Source organism: Manihot esculenta, chromosome 9 (assembly GCF_001659605.2).
Source record: "Manihot esculenta cultivar AM560-2 chromosome 9, M.esculenta_v8, whole genome shotgun sequence".
Taxonomy (NCBI): Eukaryota; Viridiplantae; Streptophyta; class Magnoliopsida; order Malpighiales; family Euphorbiaceae; genus Manihot; species Manihot esculenta.
Genome location: NC_035169.2, coordinates 5,905,995 through 5,929,438, shown reverse-complemented (window position 1 = coordinate 5,929,438; position 23,444 = coordinate 5,905,995). Strand labels below are relative to the sequence as shown.

Genomic DNA, 23,444 nt, shown 5'->3' with positions numbered 1-23,444 from the left:
TGGCAATTTTGTGTTTAATTAAAAGAAGTCATGTGGCAATTATATAAAAAATTTAAAACTCACATGATAATTATAGAGAGAACTTAGAAACTACATGACAATTATGGAAAAAAATTAGTCTAATATATATATATACATAGAAATATAAACTAGCGAAATAGCTGTGCTTTGCACATAGCAATATAATTTTTTAATTTAATGGAGTATTTAATTTTATTTATTATTTTACCTTTTATTTTAAATTATATTATTTTTTTTGTTAATTTAATTATGTTTAGCATCTTCCTTTAATTATTACGTTTTATTCAGAAAATGTTTTTTTATTTAAAAGTTATATTTTGTCCTAATTTTTAAAATTGCGTAGCATTTAAAGCTTTAAATGATTTAATTTGTATTTATTAATAGAAAATAATAATGGAAAAAATAATTAATAAATTAATTACTAACTTTAATTAATTAATTTAATTATTCAACAATATCAATGTAGATTTGAAGGGATATGGAGTTTGATTCAGACCTAGTCTGCAAAATAATATTTTTAAAAGAAATTAAAAATTATTAAGATAATTCTGAATAATAATTAAATTTAAAATAATACTAATTAAATAATATTTATCAATACATATTTAGCAGTTAAAATTAATAAAAAAATAATTAATAAAGTTTTATTTTTTAAGATAAAAAATGTAATTAATAATTTTTTTCTATCCAATTAAATAATAATTTTTCATTTTATTTTATCTCATGTTCTACTCTACAGATGTGATTCCAAGATTGATAGAAGGAAATGAGGAAATAATTAAAATAAATTAAAAATTATTAAGATAATTCTGAATAATAATTAAATTTAAAATAATACTAATTAAATAATAAATATTTATCAATACATATTTAGCAGTTAAAATTAATAAAAAAATAATTAATAAAGTTTTATTTTTTAAAATAAAAAATTTAATTAATAATTTTTTTTTCTATCGAATTAAATAATAATTTTTCATTTTATTTTATCTCATGTTCTACTCTACAGGTGTGATTCCAAGATTGATAGAAGGAAATGAGGAAATAATGCTTATTCAAAAGAAGGTCAACTATACATGTGCCAGTTAATTATAAGTTAGAATATTATAATAATTGATACATTTACTTGTTAATCAATCAAATTTTTTTTTTTAACTGAAAATTAGAATTCAACGGTAGAATCTGAGAGTTATTAAATTTATTCAGATACACTTATCATCAAATTAAGTTTCTAAGTGTCAAAATTATTTTCATTTATAAATATTTATAAAAAAAATTAAATAAGAGCAGTAAGTTTTTATTTTTATTAATGTGCTCCTATAATTTATAATTTATATATTACAATTAAAATTAAGACACTAAAATTATTTAATCGTCATAAACGATATAAATTTTTAATTAAAATAATTATTTAAACTTTCATATTTACAAATTAAAGTGTATTTAAATTTAAATACTAAAGAATTAAAAGATGATGTGTTGAGGAAATATGAAATTTTAAAGAAATAAGGAGGAATTAATCTCAATCCTTGTACCTAACAGTAATCCAACCAATTCTAACTCTTTATTTTATATTAAACAAGTCAATGGGAGACAATAAGGTTCATCTTCTTCCTCCCTTCACCATATGGACGAATTTTCATTTTCCATTTTTCTCCATCTCCATTTTCTTTATCTTCCATCCAAAATCTCACCATTTTCATGCATGAAATTAGATCTCCTTCCTTTTTCTCATCTCTAGCAAGTGATTAATTGAAGAAGGAGAGGCAAAATCAAGAGATGTTTATGTGAATAGTACCTCAAAAGGGAGAAAGTTTAGGTAAGTTAGCATTGGGTTAGGAAATTATATTTCTTCATTTTCTTTGGCATTTTTGTGATGACTTTGAATTGAAATTTATTTTCTTTCACGATTAATGGAAGTTGAAACTTCAATGCCTAGGTAAAAAGAGAGGCCTTACATGGGTTTTGAAGAATTAAGGTATGTGTTCTAATCTTATCTCGAATTCTCAATTCTCTAAATTAGAGTTTTGATTAATTTATTTAAATCTATATAAATTAAATTACATAAATATTAATGAGTTGTTTGAAAGTTGGATGAATGGTTAATTCGATGAAAAGTGAAATTGATAGTAGCTCTATGTTGCTCGGATATCCTAGGAATGAAATTGGATAGTGTTTGCTCTTATTATGAATTAATCTTTTGCATTATTTGATGTTTTAATATTTGATTTGATGAAATTATAAAAATAAAGTGTTTAAGAGGAAACTTAGATGTTGACCCAAATTGGCTATGGAAGGAATTGGGAATGTCTTTTTTTTTTTTTTTGAAATAGGGGGTTGGGGGAGTAGAACCTTAGACCTCTCAAGTCTAACAGGATGCACTTTCCACCAGACTAAGTCTCGGAGTGCGAATTGGGAATGTCTTTTATTTTCTATGATTTAATTCTTCCAATATTAATTATTTGAATTTTCATAAAATTATAAGAGTTTTTAGAAGGATTTTGGGAAAAGAACTCCATTTGCCGACTTTCCTTATCTTGATAAATGAATATTTTGTTTCTTTCATATCACATGCTTTTATTTGCATGAATATTTGATAGATTTACTATACTAACAAAATTTATATATATATATATTAATTATAGGACTTGAGATGTCGAACGTGTCAAATGGAAATATTTAAAAAAAAAATTAAATAACTTCGACTCTACTAAATTCGTTATGATTAATAAGCTAGTTTAAGGGTACTATTTATTAAATATCATTCCAAAATTTTAAAATATATGGATTATATGATATGAGACTTTTATATGAGTATTTGAATAAGAAAGAATGATTAATGTGAAGAAACTTTGAATGCATGGATAAGTGTTGATACACATAAATCCTTCGGTAATTTATGTTTAAATTACTTATTCTATCGTGTAAATATATATTTTTAATTTTAATTTTATATTGATAAATAACTTGAATGAATTAATACGTATGTAAATTGGTGCAATGGTCAATTGAAGTAGATATGGTAAATGTAGTTGGTATTCTTAATAGTTGCTAGATAGCTTGTGAAAATTAAGCTATAATTAGACTTAGAAGTACCCAAATTTCATGATTCTAGAGCCAAATAAATCTTTAAGACATATAGCTAAAATTTTCATGTAGAGTTCTTGACTTAATTTTGTGTCATTTGTATGATTTATGTGAAAAAACATAACACCACTTGATGAAAACATGCACCCAGACAATCTGTATGTAATAGGCTATAACTCGACTTATACACAACCAAATGATGTAATTCCTAAACCAAATGAAACTTAAAATAAACTTTTAAAACTATTAAGGAGAGATATATATCAAATTTTAAGTTAATTAATACAAAATTTTTAAAGAAGATAGAAGCAATTCTAAAACTGTACTATATACACGGCGTATGGTTTTTGGATCATTATAGGAGTTATAAGTATTCAAATGAGTTAAAATCAGAATCAAATGAAACTTAAGAACTAGAACTACAGTTTTCTAGAATGAAACTTTGTCCAATTTGTTGAGATATGGAGTTTAATAATATATTTTGTGAGAATTATTTTGTATTTTTTGTATTTTTTTTAGACATATAAATATGTAATATTCTTCTTGTATCCTCTTAAAAAATTCACAGATAAATAAGAAACCCTAACTGTCGTGTATGTAGCCAAATTATTGAATCACGTTAAATTTATATGTTACTTATTTTTTGTACTTATTCTTTGATTGTGTGATTAATCGATCGTTAACAAATTCTATAATTATGAGGTTTGAATCACATATTTGAACAGTAATATAAACGGTAATTTTGAAAAAAAAAAAAACTAGTTATTCGGGATTTGAGCATGCTATATAAATTAGACCATATCTTGAGTTTTAGAAATCAGAATAAAGTGATTCTTAGCTTGTTGGAAAGCTATAACATGGTGGTACATTTTATTTGAGAAGTTGTGGTTTATATCTGTCCCTAAGAAAGCTAAAACTTAGCTCGAAATTTAAGTAGAAATCTGCCTATGTTTGTGTGAGATAATTATTGTATAATGATGAAACCTAATTGTTATAAATAGTATTCTTTTTCATTGTACAATAATCTTGGATGTCTATTTAACTTGCATTTTGTTGAATTTAAGCATAATGATGATAATTAAGATTCTAGTCTTAACAATGAGAAATTAAGACGCTATACTACTACATGTGCTTAAATGTTACATAAGAATGTAAATACGGCTTGTGACTTACGGAGGATATGTTATGTATTAATATTGAATATTTAAAATGAACTTATAAATTACTTATACATCACCTAAATATCCACAGCCATACCTACATGCCAAGCTAGAAAATTAGTAAATAAAAAGGAATTGGGATATGATTAATAAAGAAATTTTTTTATAGAACATCATGATACAATGAAATACCCCACAAGTTTGGCTTTTGGAGCTCTACTTCTATCGATATAGTTTCTATCTTTGAATCTATCGTTTTGGCTTTTGAATCCATTGTTCTGGTTTTTGAGCCCTTACTATTCTGCTAACAAAAATATTCATAATAATACAAAATAAAAATGGTGCTCAGTTAAGTAAGGTTATTTGGTTATATTATTTATGGCTTGTCAACTGAATTTAAAAGTGAGCTATAATACGTTATGCTAGTGTAAAGTCTATGTAAGATACATCCCTATTGTTGTATTCTAATTGATTTATATTATATTTATCAATGTCAATTTCAAGTATTTTACATTATGAGTGATAAGATGACGTTTATTTTTATAAAACGTATAACAAAACTTTAGAATGTATATGGGATGCAAGATATGTGAATAAATCATTTTTAGAAATGTGATATATGTTAAAAAAAAAGGAAAGTAGATCAAACTCAGTTAAATAATATTTAAATTAATTAAAACTTAGCGTGTTAAATTTTATTAATAAATAATGATAGCGGTACAAGGAGAGGAGATTTAGAAATTTGTATCATGTATGGAGTTTGTAAGAGTGAGAAACTAAATTGGAATGTAATGATAAATATCTTGAGATTGCATTTATAAGAATCTAAGTACGAGTGAAACGGTTTGGTCCAAACTAACTCAAATAATTTTTGAATTCACTCTTCATTTTATTTAAAATGGTTAAATCGAGTTATTTAGTAATTTCATGCTAATTATTATATATAATTTTAATTTCCATACTTTATTAATGTGGGATGTGCCTCCCTCATCCTAAACAGTTGAGTTTCACACTCTCCCCCTAAATTTGCGACGTACTCGTTACAACTAAATCAAATACAATTGTTAAGTCAATACCGAATTATTGGGTATTGTGGTTCACTAGTATTTCTGGTGGCTCCACCTCATTTCACACAGTAGACCTTTCCCGCAGACCTACTAGCTATACACAATTTTATAAATTGAAACAGTTCGATTCAAACTGATCTAAATAATTTTTGAACCCACTTTTCACTTGACTCAAAATAATTAATTCAAATTATTTAATAATTTTATACTAATTATAATTATTATGTATAATTTGAAAAAAATTTCCGTATTCCGTCCCACATCCATGTGGAAAGCCGCTGAATGTCACAAAAGCTATAATATGTATTGAATTCACTTAATAGATATTTTATTATAAATTATAAATGATTTATCTAAAAATAAATAAACATAAATAGATTTAACATGATATAAATGAGTTTTCGGATAGAAATATAATAATAAAAAAATAACATAGTAAATCCTAGCATAATTTGTGACATTATCAATCCAATTATTCAGAGACCGGGTAGGGGACATTATACACACTCTTATTATGTAGGTATAAAAATTATTTATTTTTCTTTGCTCATTTTACTTTTTCTCATTTATTTCATTAAAAGTTAAAAAATTTATTATATGCACATATAAATAAATTCAATGAATTGAAATTTTATAAAAATTTTGAATTGATCAAATTAAATGCATTTTTTTTCATATTTACATTATTATTTTATTATTCTCTAATTTTTATATCAATTTAATTTTATATTTTTTAATATTATGCTATATTTACATTACTATTTTTTAATAAGTATTCCCTATAGTTGTTATTTGTATCAAGTATTTAGTAAAATTTTATATAATTGCAAACTATTTGATACATGAATTAACTAATATGTGTATATTTATATAATTTATTTACTGATGATCAGAAATTTAAAAAAAGATAGAGTTTAAGTGGATACGAGTAAACTAGTAATTCGAACCTTTCTCTTTTATTTCTCTTTTTCTTGTCCTGTGATGACGCATGACCACCATTTCATTACAGATGTTACTGTCACACAGAATCTATACATACAGATGTATCTGCCTGTCTATACTCGTCAGACGGCCATTTAATTCTCTTTCGGCGCTCATACCGATAAAAGTTGTAGCGTAACTGGACTTGCTCCCTTATTCTCCATCTAGTCAGATGAGCTGAGTTCTCTTAGATGAGTCCGAGTCTGAGTTGTGCCAATAGTGCAGAGTCATCATTTAATATTAACGTAAATATATAATTATTAACTTAAACGTAAATATATAATTATTAACTTATCTCATTTTAAAAAAAATAATTATTTCATTTAAAAAATTATTAATTTATCATATTAAATTATTTATTTTTTACTGTTAAAAAAATAAAAGTTAAATAATAAAAATAATAAATATATTAAAAATGAGAGAAGTCATCGTTTTAATATGAAAAAATAATGAGTTTATTAAACAAATATAAATTAATCGTTATTTGCTTATGATCTCTAATCCAAGCATCTCCTAAAACTTAAAGGAACGGAAGAAAAAAAAGCCGCTAAAACAGCTGATATTGGCAATGAGGAATATATATTTTTAGCAAATGGAGAAAAGAAAAAGGAAATGGCTTACAATAAAAATAGTTAATTTCCAGCATTCAATTCAGCGACTAGTTGAAATTTATTTTTTTGGAAATTTGTTGCGTAAGCAGTGGTGGTTATTTTTGAGTTTGCTAATTTTAGCTCCGATTTTCTATAATTTTTGTAATGCATAAAGAGTGCAGACTGGAATTTCGTTAACTGAGGAAGCTGCATCTGTTGCAGCGTCCCAGCTTATGGGTTAGTTCAATGATCCATGCTTCATTTTTCTAATGACATTTCTACCTGAAATGAAGCATGATTCTTTGATTCTTTAGGATTCTTTGTATTTTTTTCTGGGATTCTATTGATTTTAATTTCTTATATTGCTTGTAATTTCTGGGAATTAACGGTGACTTTTCTGAGTATTTTCTTCTGTCATTTTCTTTGTTGACCAGTTGTTTGATGCCGAAATTCTTTGATTGTTGAAATTTTTTCCCATCGGAAGCAGCCTGGTTCCTCTGTTGGTTTAGGCTGGGTGATGATTACACAGTTTGAATTGCTCTACTGAAGCTGCATAATCTTGATTCCGTCTGTTGTTTTTGGAAAATCCAATTTAACAATGGCCACAGATACTCTTGTTAATCTGTGGGAAAGCTTGGCTAAATTGCCTCTAGTTATGCTCTTCAAGGATACAAGGTACTCTTTCTTTGAGAAAGTTGGGCATTAGTTTTAGGTTTTCGCTTCTACAATTATTTTTAGGAATAGGAACATTTTCATTTTTATGATTATCACAGTATAAATTTGTTAAATAATGCGTATCTTGTGAGGCTTAATGACATAGAATATTTTGCAGCTTGGATTTTCATCTTCTTCTTCTTCTTTTAATTGTTTGTCAAGAGGTTTTGTGACAATATTATTAAATCTCACATGTAACTCTATGATTTGTTTGTCCAGGAATGTTTTCAATGTGGATGAGTTAGCAGTAGAAATAGCACAAATTGCAGTTCCTGCTGCACTTGCTTTAGCAGCAGATCCTGTTGCTTCTCTAATCGATACAGCATTCATTGGCCATTTAGGTTTGTACATGTGATCTCCATCTTTTCTTGAAGATAGCCTGCATATCCACTACTTAATTTCCTTCCTATTTGATTTTTTTAAGCTTTTCTCTGCTGATCCATATTCAATAAGCTTTATCTCTGAGTATTTAGTATACAGGAACTGATCAATTATATATTTCTAGATGCAGTTTGCATATTGATAATTATTAGGGGCGCACATATATTGTAAATGAATAGATATGTAGAAAGCATACAGTATGGTCCTCCCTTTGTTGTGAAAGTTCTATCCAACATGAACTGGATCCACTTGAACCTAACATGGATAATAGGTTGAGTTAGTTCCCAGAAATACATAAAATATCTTTATTTTGAATCTATCACCCATCATAGGAAAAAAAAAAATTTCTGCGATGCTTGTTTTTCCAATTAAAACAAGTACTTTCTCATATTTACATTTCTCTCCAAATATTTTTTGTCAACATCAATGGCTCATTAATATTAATACTTATAGGACCTGTGGAGCTTGCTGCTGTGGGAGTTTCTATTGCCATTTTTAATCAAATGTCAAAGATTGCAATTTTCCCACTTGTCAGTGTTACGACGTCTTTTGTTGCCGAGGAAGACAGTGCTGGAAAATCGAGTACCAAGGAAGATGCATCACTTGAAGATGGTTCGGTTGTCAATAAGGAAATGGAAGAGTTATTACCTAAATCTGGTAGGTTTATCCTATGTTTCCCTGTGGTTTGTTGAAAGAATACACCTATTGAGTTGCAAAGATCTGGATAGAGCTCGAACTTACACATTGTCCTCGATTGATTTTTTATAATTCCTGGAATATGCTTCTCACTTTTAACATATTCTCTGTTTTTCTTTCAACAAGAGTCTACACACAAATCATCCTCTGCAAGCAGCATTTCCACCAAAAGAGATTATGAGAGAAGGCACATACCATCTGCTTCTTCAGCATTGGCTATTGCTTGTGTCCTTGGTGTAATCCAGGCTTTATTTCTCATTTTGGCTGCAAAACCAGTCCTGAGCTACATGGGTGTACAATCTGTAAGTCTTCTTCAAGTAGCATTCGAGTGCTGAAAATTTTGTGTATTATTCCTCATTCCTGTTGTGATTTTTGATCTAAAATTATTAGCTCCAGTAGGTTATCTTGTCAATAGGTTGTTAGATGTTCATGTTTGTAGCAAACAGCATAATTTTTTCAAGTTAGTCTAAAACTTTTTAGTGCAGTCATCTTTTCACCACTTCATCAAACATCAAAGATATCCTAGTAGTTTTTATTGTTCAAACTTCAAAAGACAAGTTCTCTAAGGAATGCAGGATTCCCCAATGCTAATACCAGCACAACAATACTTGACATTGAGGTCACTAGGGGCTCCTGCTGTTCTTCTTTCATTAGCGATGCAAGGGGTTTTCCGAGGAATTAAGGATACGAAAACTCCTCTATTTGCTACAGGTAAGATAGATTTGTTTGCTGCTTTCACCAGTAAATATGTATGCCCTTGATATATTAGTGAAAAATCAATTATTAATATCTATTTGTTCCATGACTTGTGGTATGCATTATCTAATATTTTAATTCATACTTTTTGGAGAAAATTTGAGTGCCTTCTCTCGTGTATATGATGATATAATTTTTTACATATCAAGTCGCATTTATATTCAGTAAGATTTCAACACGTACACCAGAAATATATTATTTTTTATGTAACTTAGCAAAATTGCAGTTTTTTTTGTCATATTATTGTTATTCAAAAGCATCAGCTCGGGCCACTGAGCTCACTTAACACTAAAAATAAAGAATTTCGCCAAAGAAAGCAAGAAAAAAGGATTCAGAACGACCACATGGGAGCCTCCTTCCTTGTATTCTGAAACCTAGCTGCGGAGCTGATTGAATGATTCTTATTCACTGTTAAGCTAAGCGTTCTATTGTACTTTATTATGAGACCTCACCCTGGTGTTAGGAGATGGCTTAAGCACCTATTTCTATAATTCATTCCATTTTTATTTCTTTACAAAGTTCTACAGTATGAGACTTCAACACCTTTTTGGAAATTCAATTTATATTTTGTTTCAGGATCTGTTTGTCAACTTTTTCTCATCATTACTGCACTTCGTACTTTTTAATATCAATAACAATAAAAGCAAAGAGAAACATGACATAAAATCAAATAATGTGAAGTGATTTTTTCTGTGTTCTTCTTACCTTTATATTTGAACAAAATTGAGCAACCAGTCTATGCTTCATTTATATGGATTAGTAGTTCCAAAGTTACAATTTATTATTATTATCATTTATTTTTTTGTAGTTGTGGGAGATGTAGCAAATATCATCTTGGACCCAATATTTATATTTGTATTCAGACTGAATGTCAGTGGTGCAGCCATTGCTCATGTTATTTCTCAGTAAGTTCCATCTTTCTCCTGAAGATGAGATAGCATTCCAATTTTTCTTTCTGGTTTCTGGCATGCTGCTGTATTGATTTTTGTGGATTATTTGTTGAGGACACCATGGTTCAACTTTTTTTTTTCTTTCTTTTAATATTGTGTTTTAGGTACCTAATCTCCCTGATTCTGTTGTGGAAATTAATTGAACATGTTGATCTATTGCCTCCCAACATTAAAGATCTACAATTTAGTAGATTTCTAAAAAATGGTAAGGTTTTTCCTTTTCCACCCTTCTTAAATGCACACATGGGAATTATCTCATCCTATTCTATTCATTTATTTGTTGTTCACTTTGTATGCTATTGCAACTGATCTATGCAAGACTTTTTGTTTTTTGCATTTCCATTAAGGATTTATGCTGTTGATGAGGGTAATAGCTGCGACATTCTGTGTCACGCTGGCTGCATCATTGGCGGCAAGATATGGATCAACTTCAATGGCTGCATTTCAGGTTTGCTTGCAGATTTGGATGGCAACTTCTTTGCTTGCAGATGGGCTGGCTGTGGCTGGACAAGTAAGAACTGTTTCTTTTAAGAGTGCATTTTACATTAATGAACTGAAACCACTTGCATGTGTTTGTAAATATTTGTATAATTCCCTTGCCGTTGGATGTAGATTTTAATGGATATCAAATAGATGATGTAATAAGGATAAAAACATATGGACTCCATTTTATTGTCCTTATACAAGTGTATCTATTGGTTATCATTATACTCATTATTTTTCAGTGCATAGTATGTTTTTGCACATGAAAATTGTTAAGACCAAAACGAAAATATATCAAGTTGTTTTACTGCATGATTGCAGATTCTGTCTAGGTTTGCATCCAAACTTCTTTTGCTTTCCTCCAAACCTCAGGAGTTGGAATAGATTAATTCTATTTGTTAATGTTTGTATTGATAAGATTGAGTGCTCCAATTTAAGAGAAGTGATATGGAAAATCAATATGTATTTTTTCATATTATTCTTATTTAGTTAGAGAACGCCTTAATTTGTGGAATTATGTCATATATTTTAGGTCTTCCATTATGAACTCGAAAGCTTATATATTATGAGAAACAAAACACAATCGAATAAAATGTAGTCCTTTGAGTTATTCCTTCTGTTTCCTTCCATCCCTTTATTTGTCCTACTTATTCGTCAATTTTAATGTCGTGTGAGAGTCAGATTAAAATTGATGCTCGAAATTTTGTTCTTGGTCTTTATTTCTTCCCCTGTTTCCACTTCTTTGTTTCAGTTCTAGAATTCTTTAGTTACTACATATTTGAGTTTCTCAGTTGGTTTTAATCATTGGTCTAAGGCTTTTTGTGTTGAAATGTGTACTATCATCCTAAGTCACTCTTCTAGAGTGACTTGTTTGTCTTATTACTCCTTTGAAAAAGCCAAGTTGCTGGCAAGCCTCCATCCAAAATCCGGTCACTGAAAGACATGCATCTTATCCTCAGTTGATTATATTTATATTTCTAATTAGTATAGCATAATTATAGAGCATAACTTTTGGATCAAACAGAATGATTTTAGGGACGTTTGTGCATAAATATGTGATCTTCTTTCCATTGATGTAGTAGAATTGAAAGGTAAAAGATGTAGCTGTTTGATTTTATTTCCTTTCTCTTCCTTTCCATCCCTTTATTCCTCCTCTTTCTCAAATTTTAATGTTAAAATATCTAACCCTACTGCAATACGAAGTGCATTTTACTTCTAAAACATCTCCAAGAAATGGACTAATGCATTTCAACTTTTCTAGGCAATTCTTGCAAGTGCATTTGCAAATAAGGATCACGACAAGGCCAAGGCCATTACTTCTCGTGTATTCCAGGTACGTAAATACCTCAGCATTAAGTTACAAATTTCCCTATAAATATTTTAATTGTTTGATTTTGCTTTGCAGTACGGTTTGATTTTAGGCCTGGTTCTCTCGAACTTGCTTTTAGGTGGCCTACAGTTTGCTTCAAGATTATTTACAGAAGATGTCAATGTTTTGAATCTTATTAGTGTGGGCATCCCGGTAACTATTCACTTTTTCTAACTATAAGAACCAACAATAGGATTTTTTTCCTTTTCTGTGCTTTGGATTATGGAAAACTTTTCGGACTAAGACTTTCCTCTTTTCTCTTTTTATGCTGATTAGTTTGTTGCAGCAACTCAAATCGTAAATGTTTTAGCCTTCGTTTTCGATGGAATCAATTATGGAGCATCTGATTTTGCATACTCTTCATACTCAATGGTATACCTTGCCTTCTTTCCCAGTTAAAAAGTTCCTCAAAACATCAATTCATTTTGCTTTTGTCTTTAGATAAGCTTGTTTGGCCGCCAAGAATACAACAGAAAATGACAGTTTAATTATCTTATATTATTTGTCTTCCCCATCATACCATTAACAAATATGAAATGCTCATTATAGTTCTCCTTCTCTTATTTTTCACATTCTGCTAATTTCTTCCTCCATGGTTCAGGTTTTGGTGTCAATAATAAGCATCGTATGCTTATTTACATTATCATCTAGTCATGGCTTCTTTGGCATCTGGGTTGCATTGACCATTTTCATGACTTTACGTGCATTTGTGGGCTTATTGAGGTAATAGTTTCAACTTGAAAGATTAAATGCCAAATTTATACCTACAACCCTATATTATTTCAAATTTGTCTATTAAATACATTGATATAGTGAAAATTTTACATAATTATTCATACAATTTTTTAGACGATTATATATGGCCGCTATCATATCTGAACTAGAATTGCAACCAATTGAACACCTAAGTGTGCATTCATGATATCTGTTTTTTGTTTTTCAAAACTAAAAAATAATTTTTTTAATCTGTTATTTACTCCTTAAAAATTTTTATATAAAATATTCTTTTTGAAATATGGTATTTAATAATAAAATAAGAATACAAATAATTCTATGAATGATTATACATAAAATTGAATAGTAAATTATGTTTACATAGTATATGGTATTATAATAAAAAAAAATTATTCTTTGATCCTTGTGATATAGGAAAATTTATTAGTTAGTCTTATCAATTTTGAAAAATACATTAAAACGACTCTAGTATAAAAGTTTTATTGGTTAGTCACTTTTAATTTTAGCCGTTAAGTATTATAAAAATAAAAATTACTACTTAGTCCTTGTGCTATATGAAAACTCACTAATTAATTCATTAATTTTACAAATAAAATTTACTACTTAGTCCTAAGTTTTGTGATTTTTTTTTTATAAAATGAAAAATAGAAAACTATAAAGATTATGAACGCATTGGAAACTTACAAGAATTGTAACGATTAAACACAAATTAACTATATATCATTGTTGATTTATAAAAAGATATCAAAAATAGTTTGATTTATTGCTACTTGCTCTCAAATTTTATTGATTGAACTTTAAATTTTTATAAAATAATAAAATTATACTTGTTGAACTTTGTCAATTTATAAAAGTGCAGATAGCAAAATTTAGAATATAATAAGTAATATGTACGATTAATTTTTACTTTTTTTAAAAAAAATAAATTATCGATAATATAATTAATTTGTATTTAATTATTGTGCTTTTTGCAAATTCAGATATTGAATAGATTACAGTTTTAGTTTAGGTATTCAATAAATTAGTTCTAATTAGCGCAGGGATGTCAATAAGCTAAAGATTAAGACATGACTATCTATCCATGGTTGTATTTGATCAGTGTTCTTTATGTATAATTTTTTAAAAATTATTTTTGTATCTGCAGAATAGGAACTGGAATGGGACCTTGGAGCTTTCTCAGAAGTTGAGCTTCTTCTCCCTTGTTTATCACAGCTAGCAAATACTATTCTGACCTCCGAATAGGAACGGGAATGGGACCTTGGAGCTTTCTCAGACGTTGAGCTTCTTGTCCATTGTTTATCACAGCTAGCAAATACCATTCTGACCTGTTTGGAAAAAGGGAAAATTTTAAAGGTCATTGCATTTTGGCATCTGTATTAGTCACGGGTCCTTCATTCTGTACGCAGTACAGTAGATATATGCACAATCTATTTCGAGAAGAATAAAAATAAAAAGAGATGTATATTGCAATCTAGTTGTTTCGGCCAATGGTTATTGTCACTTCCCATATCGATGATTTACGAAAAAATGAAATTGTATATAATAACTAGTACGAAACTACTAAATAATTTAGGTTAATCATTTTAGACCAAGTGAAGAAAAGGGTCCAAAAGTTGTTTTATCACTTTGGACTGAACTGTTACAATTAGCATTAGAGTCACTTTGAATCAGAAAATTTGTGTGGAGCTAGTAAGCCTGCAATGAAAGAGCTACTTGTGTGGAATGAGGTAGAGTCGCCCGAGGCACTAGCGAATAATAATACTTGAGGGTCCAGTCTTGGCATAGCAATTGAGTGGATCGCAACAGGGACCTTGCAAAATTGAGTGGGGGAGAATTATCAAATCGTTTTACAAAAAAATGGAATTGTATATAATAACTAGCATAAAACTACTAAATAATTCAGATTAACTATTTTGGATCAAGTAGAAAATGGGTCAAAAGTTATTTGTATTAGTTTGGATCGAACTATTATAGTCATAAGAATGCCTCTTTTTGGTTTATCCTTTCCAAAATTAAAGACCTTGTTTTTGTTTTAGTCAATGATCATTTATCTCCTTCCATCCTCTCCTTTCTCTCAAACTCACATGCTCTTATCGTTTCTTCTAGACAAAACCTCAAAGTACTCAAAATTTGAATATCAAGTGTGAGATTAGTTTGCAAATTTGTTTCGAGGCTTCAGAATCCACTTTTATAAAGGCAAACGATTATCATTATTTGGAGCACTTTTATAAATGATTTGCGTGTAAAAACTTGCGAATGACCATTTTGGAATTGTGAAATATAAGTGTGAGGTTAGTTGGCAAACTTGTTTCAGAGCTCCAGGACCCATTTTTATAAATGTAATTAGTTACATCATTTAAAGCACTTTTACAAATGATTTGCTCATAAAATTTGTGAGTGACAATTTTGAGTTTAGAAAATATCGATTTTGAGGTTAGTTTGCAAACTTACTCCAGGGTTCTAAGATCTACTTTTGTAAAGGTAAACAGTTATCGTCATTTTGGATACTTTTACAAATGATTTGTGCTTAAAAACTTGTGAATGACTAATTTGGACTTGGAGAATATCAAATATGTTCTTAGTTGGCAAAGTTATTCCGTAGCTTTAGGACCCACTTTTGTAAAAATAAACATTTATAAGCACTTTCATAAATGATTTGTCAATAAAAACTTGCGAGTGATCAATTTGGGGTTGGAAAAGATCAAATATGTTCTTAGTTGGCAAACTTGTTTCGGAGTTTTGAAACCCACTTTTGTAAAGATAAACATTTATCGCCATTTGAGACATTTCACAAATGATTTACGTGTAAAAACTTTGGGGTTTGAGAATATCAAATATATCCTTTGTTTGCAAACTTGTTCCAGAATTTCAAGACTCACTTTTATAATGATAAACAATTATTATCATTTGGAGCACTTTTACAAATGATTTGTACTTAAAAACTTGCAAGTGACCAGTTTGGGATTAGAAAATATTAAATATGTCCTTAGTTGACAAACTTGTTCGGAGCTCGAGATCCACTTTTCTAAAGATAAACATTTATCACCATTTGGAGTACTTTCACAAATGATTTACGTGTAAAAACTTGCAAATGACCATTTTGGGGTTAGAGAATATCAAATGTGAGGCTGGTTGGTAAACTTGTTTCAAGACTTCGGGATCCACTTTTGTGATGGTAAAGGTCTAAATATGTTCCAAGATCATCATGCTCCTCGACCTGCAACTTGGAGCAAATATCTGACGTTGTTGTTTTATCGGTATTAGGACTAAAGTAAATCAAGGATTTATTGAAATTGATTCCTTTCCAGATGCTTATGCATACTCCATTAAAATATTTCTAATTTCTTGCACCTCATTAGGTTTCGCCTTGAAAAAATAACATATTGTCATCTACAAAAAAGAGATGAATATAGTTGTGCGCCTGTAAAGATTCTAACAACATGAATAACACCAAAATCCACTCAGATCCTGAATAAGTCTGGATAGAGCCTCTACACAAATAATGAAAAGATATAGATTTAAGGAATCTTCCAGTCTCAAGCCCCTTCCTAGAAAAATAGGTCCAATAAGATTCCCTTGTTAAAAAACCTTATAATAAACGGTTGAAACATACAGAAACATCAAGTCAACCCATTTATCACTAAATCCACTAAATCCCATCTTCTGCATTATTGCTTTCAAAAAAAGACCATTCCAATTCGTCGTATGCCTTATTAGTATCGATCTTTAGCACTGCATAGCCAACCTTCTCACTCCTTTTATTTCTTAGATAATGAAGCATTTAAAAAGCAACCACAAAGTTACCTTGAATACGTCCTGCCATAAATTCATGCTGGGTCGAAGAGATAAATGTGGAAAAATAAGCTTCAATCTGTTAGCAAACATTTTGGCAATAATTTTATAAAGTACCTTGCACAAAGCAATTGGACATAACTCCGCCGTACATTCCGAGTTTCATTTTTTTTAGGATAAGTACTAGGACTTTCTCATTTAACGACTTAGGAAATGTCCCTAAGGTAGCACATGAAATACAGAAAGAAGAGACATCAGCTCCAATAACATCCCAATATTTTTGTAAAAACACACGGTTTAATCCACCAATTCTAAATGATTTGTCTCACCCCATACTAAACACTACCTTTTGTATATCATCACTAGTAAATGGCTCCTCTAGTAGTTGATTATCCTCTTCCATGACTCAGCTAGGAACAAGATTAATAACACTATTTGGTGCACAGGCTTGTGATGTATAGAGTTTGCCAAAATAATCAGAAATTACCTGATTTAGCCTAGTGTCCCATGTCTGCCAGTTACCGCCTCTGTCTTTGAGCTGCTCTATTTGATTTCTTTTCTGCATGGCAGTAGCTTTCGCATGGAAAAATCGGGTATTACAATTACCATCGCTTTGCCTGTTGTTTCCAGAAACAAAAAGTTCAGCCAACCTATTTTTACAATGCAGGAATTTTCATTGATTATTCACTCTTCTTCGACCCCTCAAACGATGAATCTGTGTTCTACAATGCTCAATCTTTTCCTTAAATTTGTTCCTGTAATTCTGGCCTCAATCATCTAATTGTTGGCTACAAACAATAAGCTTATGATGCATGTTACTGTAATCATCCACAAGTTTCAACAATATTACGACAGTCTGATTCTCTAGTCCATTGAGTCTCAAAACAAAAAAGATGAACTTACTGTCTTGGAATAAAAAACTGTACCTGTAACAAAATTGGTAGATGGTTGGACGTGGAGATATCCAAAATTGAACCCTTTGCCAATGCAAATTTACTCCTCCAACTACTCGACACCAAACAATGATCAAGTTTGGCTTCAACATGATTAACTCTTATCCTTCCATTGTCCCACGTAAACTTATATCCAAGTTAGGCTTTTGCATTTCAAAAGCCATGAAACAAATTTGCTGGTTGTGGAAGACTCCTTTCTTCTTATAATTATAATTTTTTTTGTTAAAATCGCCTATACAAATGCAAAAAATATTGCTCACCGACGACAATTTGTACTAATAAATCCCAGGTCTCATGTCTTCTAGCTCGATTTGCTTGCCCATAAAAGCCTGTTGTTCTCCATGGATCAAGCCCTAATAGAGACATCTTAATGTCACTACCATAATGTGGAGAGCCAAATTAATCAATCCTATAAACTCCTTTTCACAAAAGTTTTAATCCGCCACTATGCTCAATACTGTCTACTTAAAAGAAGTCATCATAATCTAATAAAGTTTTTATTTTACCAATTTTAACTGAATTACAAATTATTCTAACAAGAAAAATAAAATTCGGTCTCTTTTCTTTAACTAGCTATTGTAGAGTTGAACTGCTCATAGATTGCCAAGCCCATGACAAATCCAGTTTAATAGACTAATTTGTTTTGGTGGGCCGTGGAACTCGTACCCATTGCTCTTCCATTTTTTGGATCCTTAGTGGACTCTGAATCTGAAGGTTTCTCTTGGGCCTTAGTAGTCTCATCATCTTGGCCCGTATGCCTTCTTTTTGGGTTGGCAATAATGACTCCATCTTTGTCATTTGAATTCAAATCCACAGCAAGATTTTTGCTGATATCTTGTCCCTTATTAGCTCCTTCATCACCTTCTAAATTAACTCTTGGCGGCGTCAAATCCGCCAATTATAACTGATTTCCTTTTTCAATCCAAGAGTTTTGTAAATAGAATGAATGAGTATCAATCTTACAAAAACTTTATTTATTTTAACTACCAAGTGAAATAAGAGAAGAAAGGGAATTTAGAAATAAAAAGAAAGATTATCATCTTCCAGCTCCAAGACGAAAAAATTAGCTGTAAAAAATTAACTTCCCCACTAGTGCTAAGACATCCTCCAACACACTATTAGGATAGACTATCGATCTATCGGGGTAGACTATCAATCTATCGGCAAGTTGGAGTGTAACTCCGGTTTGCTTTAATGGACCTACATTCAAAGACAAATAGAAAGATAGAGACATAATATTTGTTGAAGCTCTCAGATCACACATTGCCTTTCTTCCACAATTTTCAATTTTACATGATATTACAAACATGCTTTTATCTTTATATTTTTGTAGAATTTTTTTTGAAGTGCAATTAATAAATTTTTACCCACTTTTATTTTCTCATACCCAAATAATTTTCTTTTATTAGTACATAAATCTTTTAAAAATTTTACATACCTTGGTATTTGTTTTATAGTTTTTAAAAGATATATATTTACCTAAACTTTGCGAAAAATCTCCAAGATTTCCTTTTCTTCTATTTCCTTTTTGGACTGAGTAAGTCTTTCAGGAAAAAGAGAACGCGTTATTTGGATCTTTATTTATAAACTTTGAGGCTATTTCTCTATCTAAATTTTCAGCTCCTGTTCTGTTTCTGGTATTAGACCTAGAGTACTGCCCTAAGCAAGTTTCGTCGAGCTGTCAGTTTTCAACTCCTTTCCACTTTGCAATGTGATTGCACTTGCATTCTTTTTTGGGTTTGGCATGGTTTGAGAAGACAATTTTCCTTGGGATTCTAGTTTGCCCATTGAAATGGTAATTTGGCTCATTTGGTCTCTAAATTTGTATGCTTGACTTTGCTTTTTATTGAAAAGTGAGAGTACTATTAGCAAGTGTTTGCATAATATCTTCTAAAGATATATTTGACTTTGAAGCTTGGCTGAAAATTTTTCTGTCTATTCCTATAGCTGAAAGTGGGATGATCTCTCTACCTGAGATTTTATGTATTAAAAAATAGATTGTACTTTCTTTGCTGCCTAATAAATCATCCAATTGCATTTATTTATCGTTCATCTTCCTGAAGGTTGGGACACATATCCGTGGGGTGGTCGAGCTTTATGTAAATGACATAAGTCCTTGTATAATTCATATTTCTTACAGCCAATTATTGAATTGTAATGGTTAATTGTAAAATTTTAAAATCTAAAAATATTATACTTACCTCACTTGCACTCCTAGAAACATCTTCTTCTCGGCCATATTGCCTAGAGTTTGTAGCCTTTTTTGAGATCAAATTTTTGCTTCAGGTTCCATCTACGAAATAGCTCCTCCACTAGCAACGTCAAGTGTTCTCTTTTCTAAAGGCAAAAACCCCTCATAGAAGTGAAGGTTGAGCTGCCTTGGTGTGATTTCATGTCAAGGATAACTTGCAATCAATTTTCTATAATGTTCCCAATATTCTTGGAGTGTTTTATTCCTCCTTTGCTTGATTCCACTAATTTCTTTCCTTATAGATGAGGCTTTAGGTGCTGAAAAAATCTTTCTAAAAGTAAATCTCTAATTTGTGCCTAGGTGGTAATTAATCATGGAGGCAATTAATAAAGCTAATCTTTGGCAAATTCAACCAAAGTAAAAAGGAAAAGCTACTAACATGATCTATTTGTCCATTATTCCTTGTGGTCTCATACTTGAACAAACAACGTAAAATTCCTTCAGATGGCAATGTGAGTCTTCATTTTTCAGCCATAGAACCTAGGTAGCATATGGATCATACCTATTCACAGTTCTAAGGATGCGTTCAACACTGGTAGGTGATGCAAAGTGGTTACTCTTCTTCGGCCATGGTTTCTTCTCTGCTAGGATTTTCTAGGTGTTTGGGCAATCCTGTAGATGCAAAATTTTTTGTATTCTTACTACAGATGCTTGGGTAGTTGACTGAAAAGCACCAGAATTTGCTTGTTTTTTTCAATTTAGTTGCTTCCTCAATCGTTTTGCGGTCTTTTCTATTTTTGAATCAAATTAAATTCTACCTTTCTCAGACCTGGTCATAAAAATAAAAATAAAATAGTAAAGTCTCCGACAACGGCACCAAAATTTAGCTTGCATCGAATCCACCAAATATAGTTGATTCCTTTTTACAATACAAGAGTTTTGTAAATAGGGTGTGAGTGTCAATTCCGCAAAAACTTTAAATTTATTTATTTTAGGTGCCAAGTGAGAAGAGAGAAGAAAATGAATTTTGAAATAAAAAGAAAAAAGAAAATTTCAATCAGAAAAACAAAGAAATGTGATGGAATAATGAAATGAAATAGATAATTAATAATTAAAATTCAAACGAAAGTATGGATAATTGATTCTAAAGATAATTTACTTAATTTTTCTATTATTTGGTTAAAGCATTTAAATAAGTGAATCCCACCAATTCTTTCTTAATATTAAATTAATTCTTAATTAATTAATAACCTAATAAGCGTGTAAATTTAACTAATTAATTGCATTAAGAAAATAAAAATTTAAATTTAATTAATAATTAAAATCGAATTATTTAAACTAAATCATATTAATGTAATTATATATATTAATTGCTACTTGTATTAATCCAATTAAACAATTACATCTTTAATTGAGTTAATTAACAATATGTTGTCTAGTTAGGATATTCAATAGGTCTCTTAAATTCTTAAAAAGGCAACAATGGAAGTGTTGTTCTTAAAAAATAGAAAAAGAATGAAAATAAAAATTTAAAATTAAAAGAAAATGAGATTAAATCTCTTTGATAAAAAATCTCAATTAGATTAACTTTTAATTGGTAAAAACATTTAGCTTCTAAGAGACATTACAAATTGCAACAAAAATAATAAGAGAGAATATTCTGTTCAGCTTAAGATGCGGAAGAAATCAAGAGGCAAAGAGAGATGAGATGAAGACATGAAGAGATGTCATCAAAGTTCTAAAATAATTCTTTATATAGGTTTTATCCTAACAAAAAGATAAAAAAAATATTAAATTCAAAAGGAAGAAAATAAATCAATAAATCCTTTTACTATTATTATCTTAATCTTTAATTTGATCATATTTATAATTATATGAAATATTTTGAATTCTATACAATTGTCAAATTTGAATCTCTTTTATCTGTTTGTCGACTTTAGGTCACAGTCTTGTGTAAGATAGAAACTTTCAGTCTAAAATAGCTCTAAAACAATATCTGCTAGTTGCTTTTAACTTTTTTAGTTTCAAATCTGACCAAAATTAAAATTCAAGTGAAAATTCATTTCTTATCGTCAAGAATATAACAAAATCATGAAAACTAACAAGAAAAACTAGTGAGTTTGACAACTCATCAACTCTGATGTTTGAATTTCACCCCCAAGATTTTCCAGATTGCATTCCTCCAAAATCGGTACTTCCATGACTGCAATGCCTCCTATGCTAGTTGCTATAACCATTTCCATCGCCATTGTCGGAATCAGAGCGTTTTCCTAATGAAGCCATTTCAAACCTATATTCATCTATGATCATCATGATGAAGCACGAAGATGAGGTCCATATTTGTGTTGCATTGGAACCCTATTATTCAGCACAGGCCGGACAAAATTTCTCTCCAAGTTTAATAAATCAACAAATAAAGCAGAAACTCGAGTTTTGTTTTCTGGGGGATAAGTACCAGGACTGTCTCATTTAACGACTTCGAAAACATCCCTGAGGTAGCATTTGAAATACAGAAAGAAGAAACATTAGCTCCAATAACATCCCAATACTTTTGAAAAAACCTAGGGTTTAATCCATTAATCCTAGGTGACTTGTCACACCCCATACTAAACACTACCTTTCGTATATCATCACTAGTAAATGACTCCTCCAAAAGTTGATTATCCTCTTCTGTGACACAGGGACAAGATCAATAACATTATCTGGTGCACAGGCTTGTGACCTATAGAGTTCTCCAAAATAATAAGAAATTACCTAATTACCCCAATGTCCCATGTCTGCCAGTTACCGCCTGTGTCTTTGAGCTGCTTTATTCGATTTCTTTTTTGCTTGGCAATAGCTTTCGCATGGAAAAACCAGGTATTACAATTACTATCCCTTAACTAAGCTTCCTTTGCCTGTTGTTTCCAAAAAAGCTCCCGCTGTTCAAAAAGTTCAACAAACCTGTTTTTACAATGCAGGAATCATTCACTGTTCTTCGACCCTTCAATCGAAGAATCTGTGTTCTACAATCCTCAATCCCTTCCTTAAATTTGTTCCTATAATTCTGGCCCCACTCATCCAATTGTTGGCTACAAACAGTAAGCTTATGATGTAGATCCTGTGTTATTTTATTCGTCCACCAAGTTTCAACAATATTACGACAATCTGATTCTCAAAATGAAAAAGAGATTGACTTGCTGTCTTGGAATAAAAATCTGTACCTGTAACAAAATTGGTAGATGGTCGGATGTGGAGATATCCAAAACTAAACCCTTTGCCAATGCAAATTTACTCTTCCAATTACTCGACACCAAACAACGATCAATTTTGGCTTCAACATCATTAACTCCTATCCTTCCACTGTCCCACGCAAACTAATATCCAATTAACGACAAATGAGAAAGACCCTCCCCTGTAATTGCATTTTGAAAGCCATGTAACCAAGTTTCTGGCTGTGGAAAACCCCTTTCTTCTCATAATTATAAAGGATGTCGTTAAAATCGCCTATGCAAACCAAAGAAAGATTGCTCATCGACGAC

At 30.2% G+C, this 23,444-nt stretch overlaps 1 protein-coding gene across 1 annotated transcript; it reads left to right on the top strand.

The window, feature by feature from the left end:
* The first annotated feature begins 1,615 nt into the window (after positions 1 to 1,615).
* LOC110622759 (protein DETOXIFICATION 42) lies at positions 1,616 to 14,457 on the top strand. Its single transcript, XM_043960451.1, has 15 exons — positions 1,616 to 1,837; positions 1,958 to 1,996; positions 7,338 to 7,578; positions 7,837 to 7,958; positions 8,452 to 8,655; positions 8,821 to 8,996; positions 9,270 to 9,405; positions 10,259 to 10,355; positions 10,505 to 10,605; positions 10,748 to 10,911; positions 12,145 to 12,216; positions 12,289 to 12,405; positions 12,529 to 12,624; positions 12,854 to 12,975; positions 14,132 to 14,457. The coding sequence occupies exons 3-15, from the start codon at positions 7,502 to 7,504 to the stop codon at positions 14,172 to 14,174; spliced, it is 1,527 nt and encodes a 508-aa protein (XP_043816386.1). The 5' UTR covers positions 1,616 to 1,837; positions 1,958 to 1,996; positions 7,338 to 7,501; the 3' UTR covers positions 14,175 to 14,457.
* The last annotated feature ends 8,987 nt before the right edge of the window (positions 14,458 to 23,444 follow it).

Bases quoted from the DNA above. Each gene is read 5' to 3' on its own strand.
- LOC110622759 (XM_043960451.1), top strand. From the start codon at position 7,502: ATGGCCACAGATACTCTTGTTAATCTGTGGGAAAGCTTGGCTAAATTG. The intron at 9,406-10,258 runs GTAAGATAGATT...ATTTTTTTGTAG, and splicing joins AACTCCTCTATTTGCTACAG to TTGTGGGAGATGTAGCAAAT. The intron at 12,406-12,528 runs GTAACTATTCAC...TATGCTGATTAG, and splicing joins TTATTAGTGTGGGCATCCCG to TTTGTTGCAGCAACTCAAAT.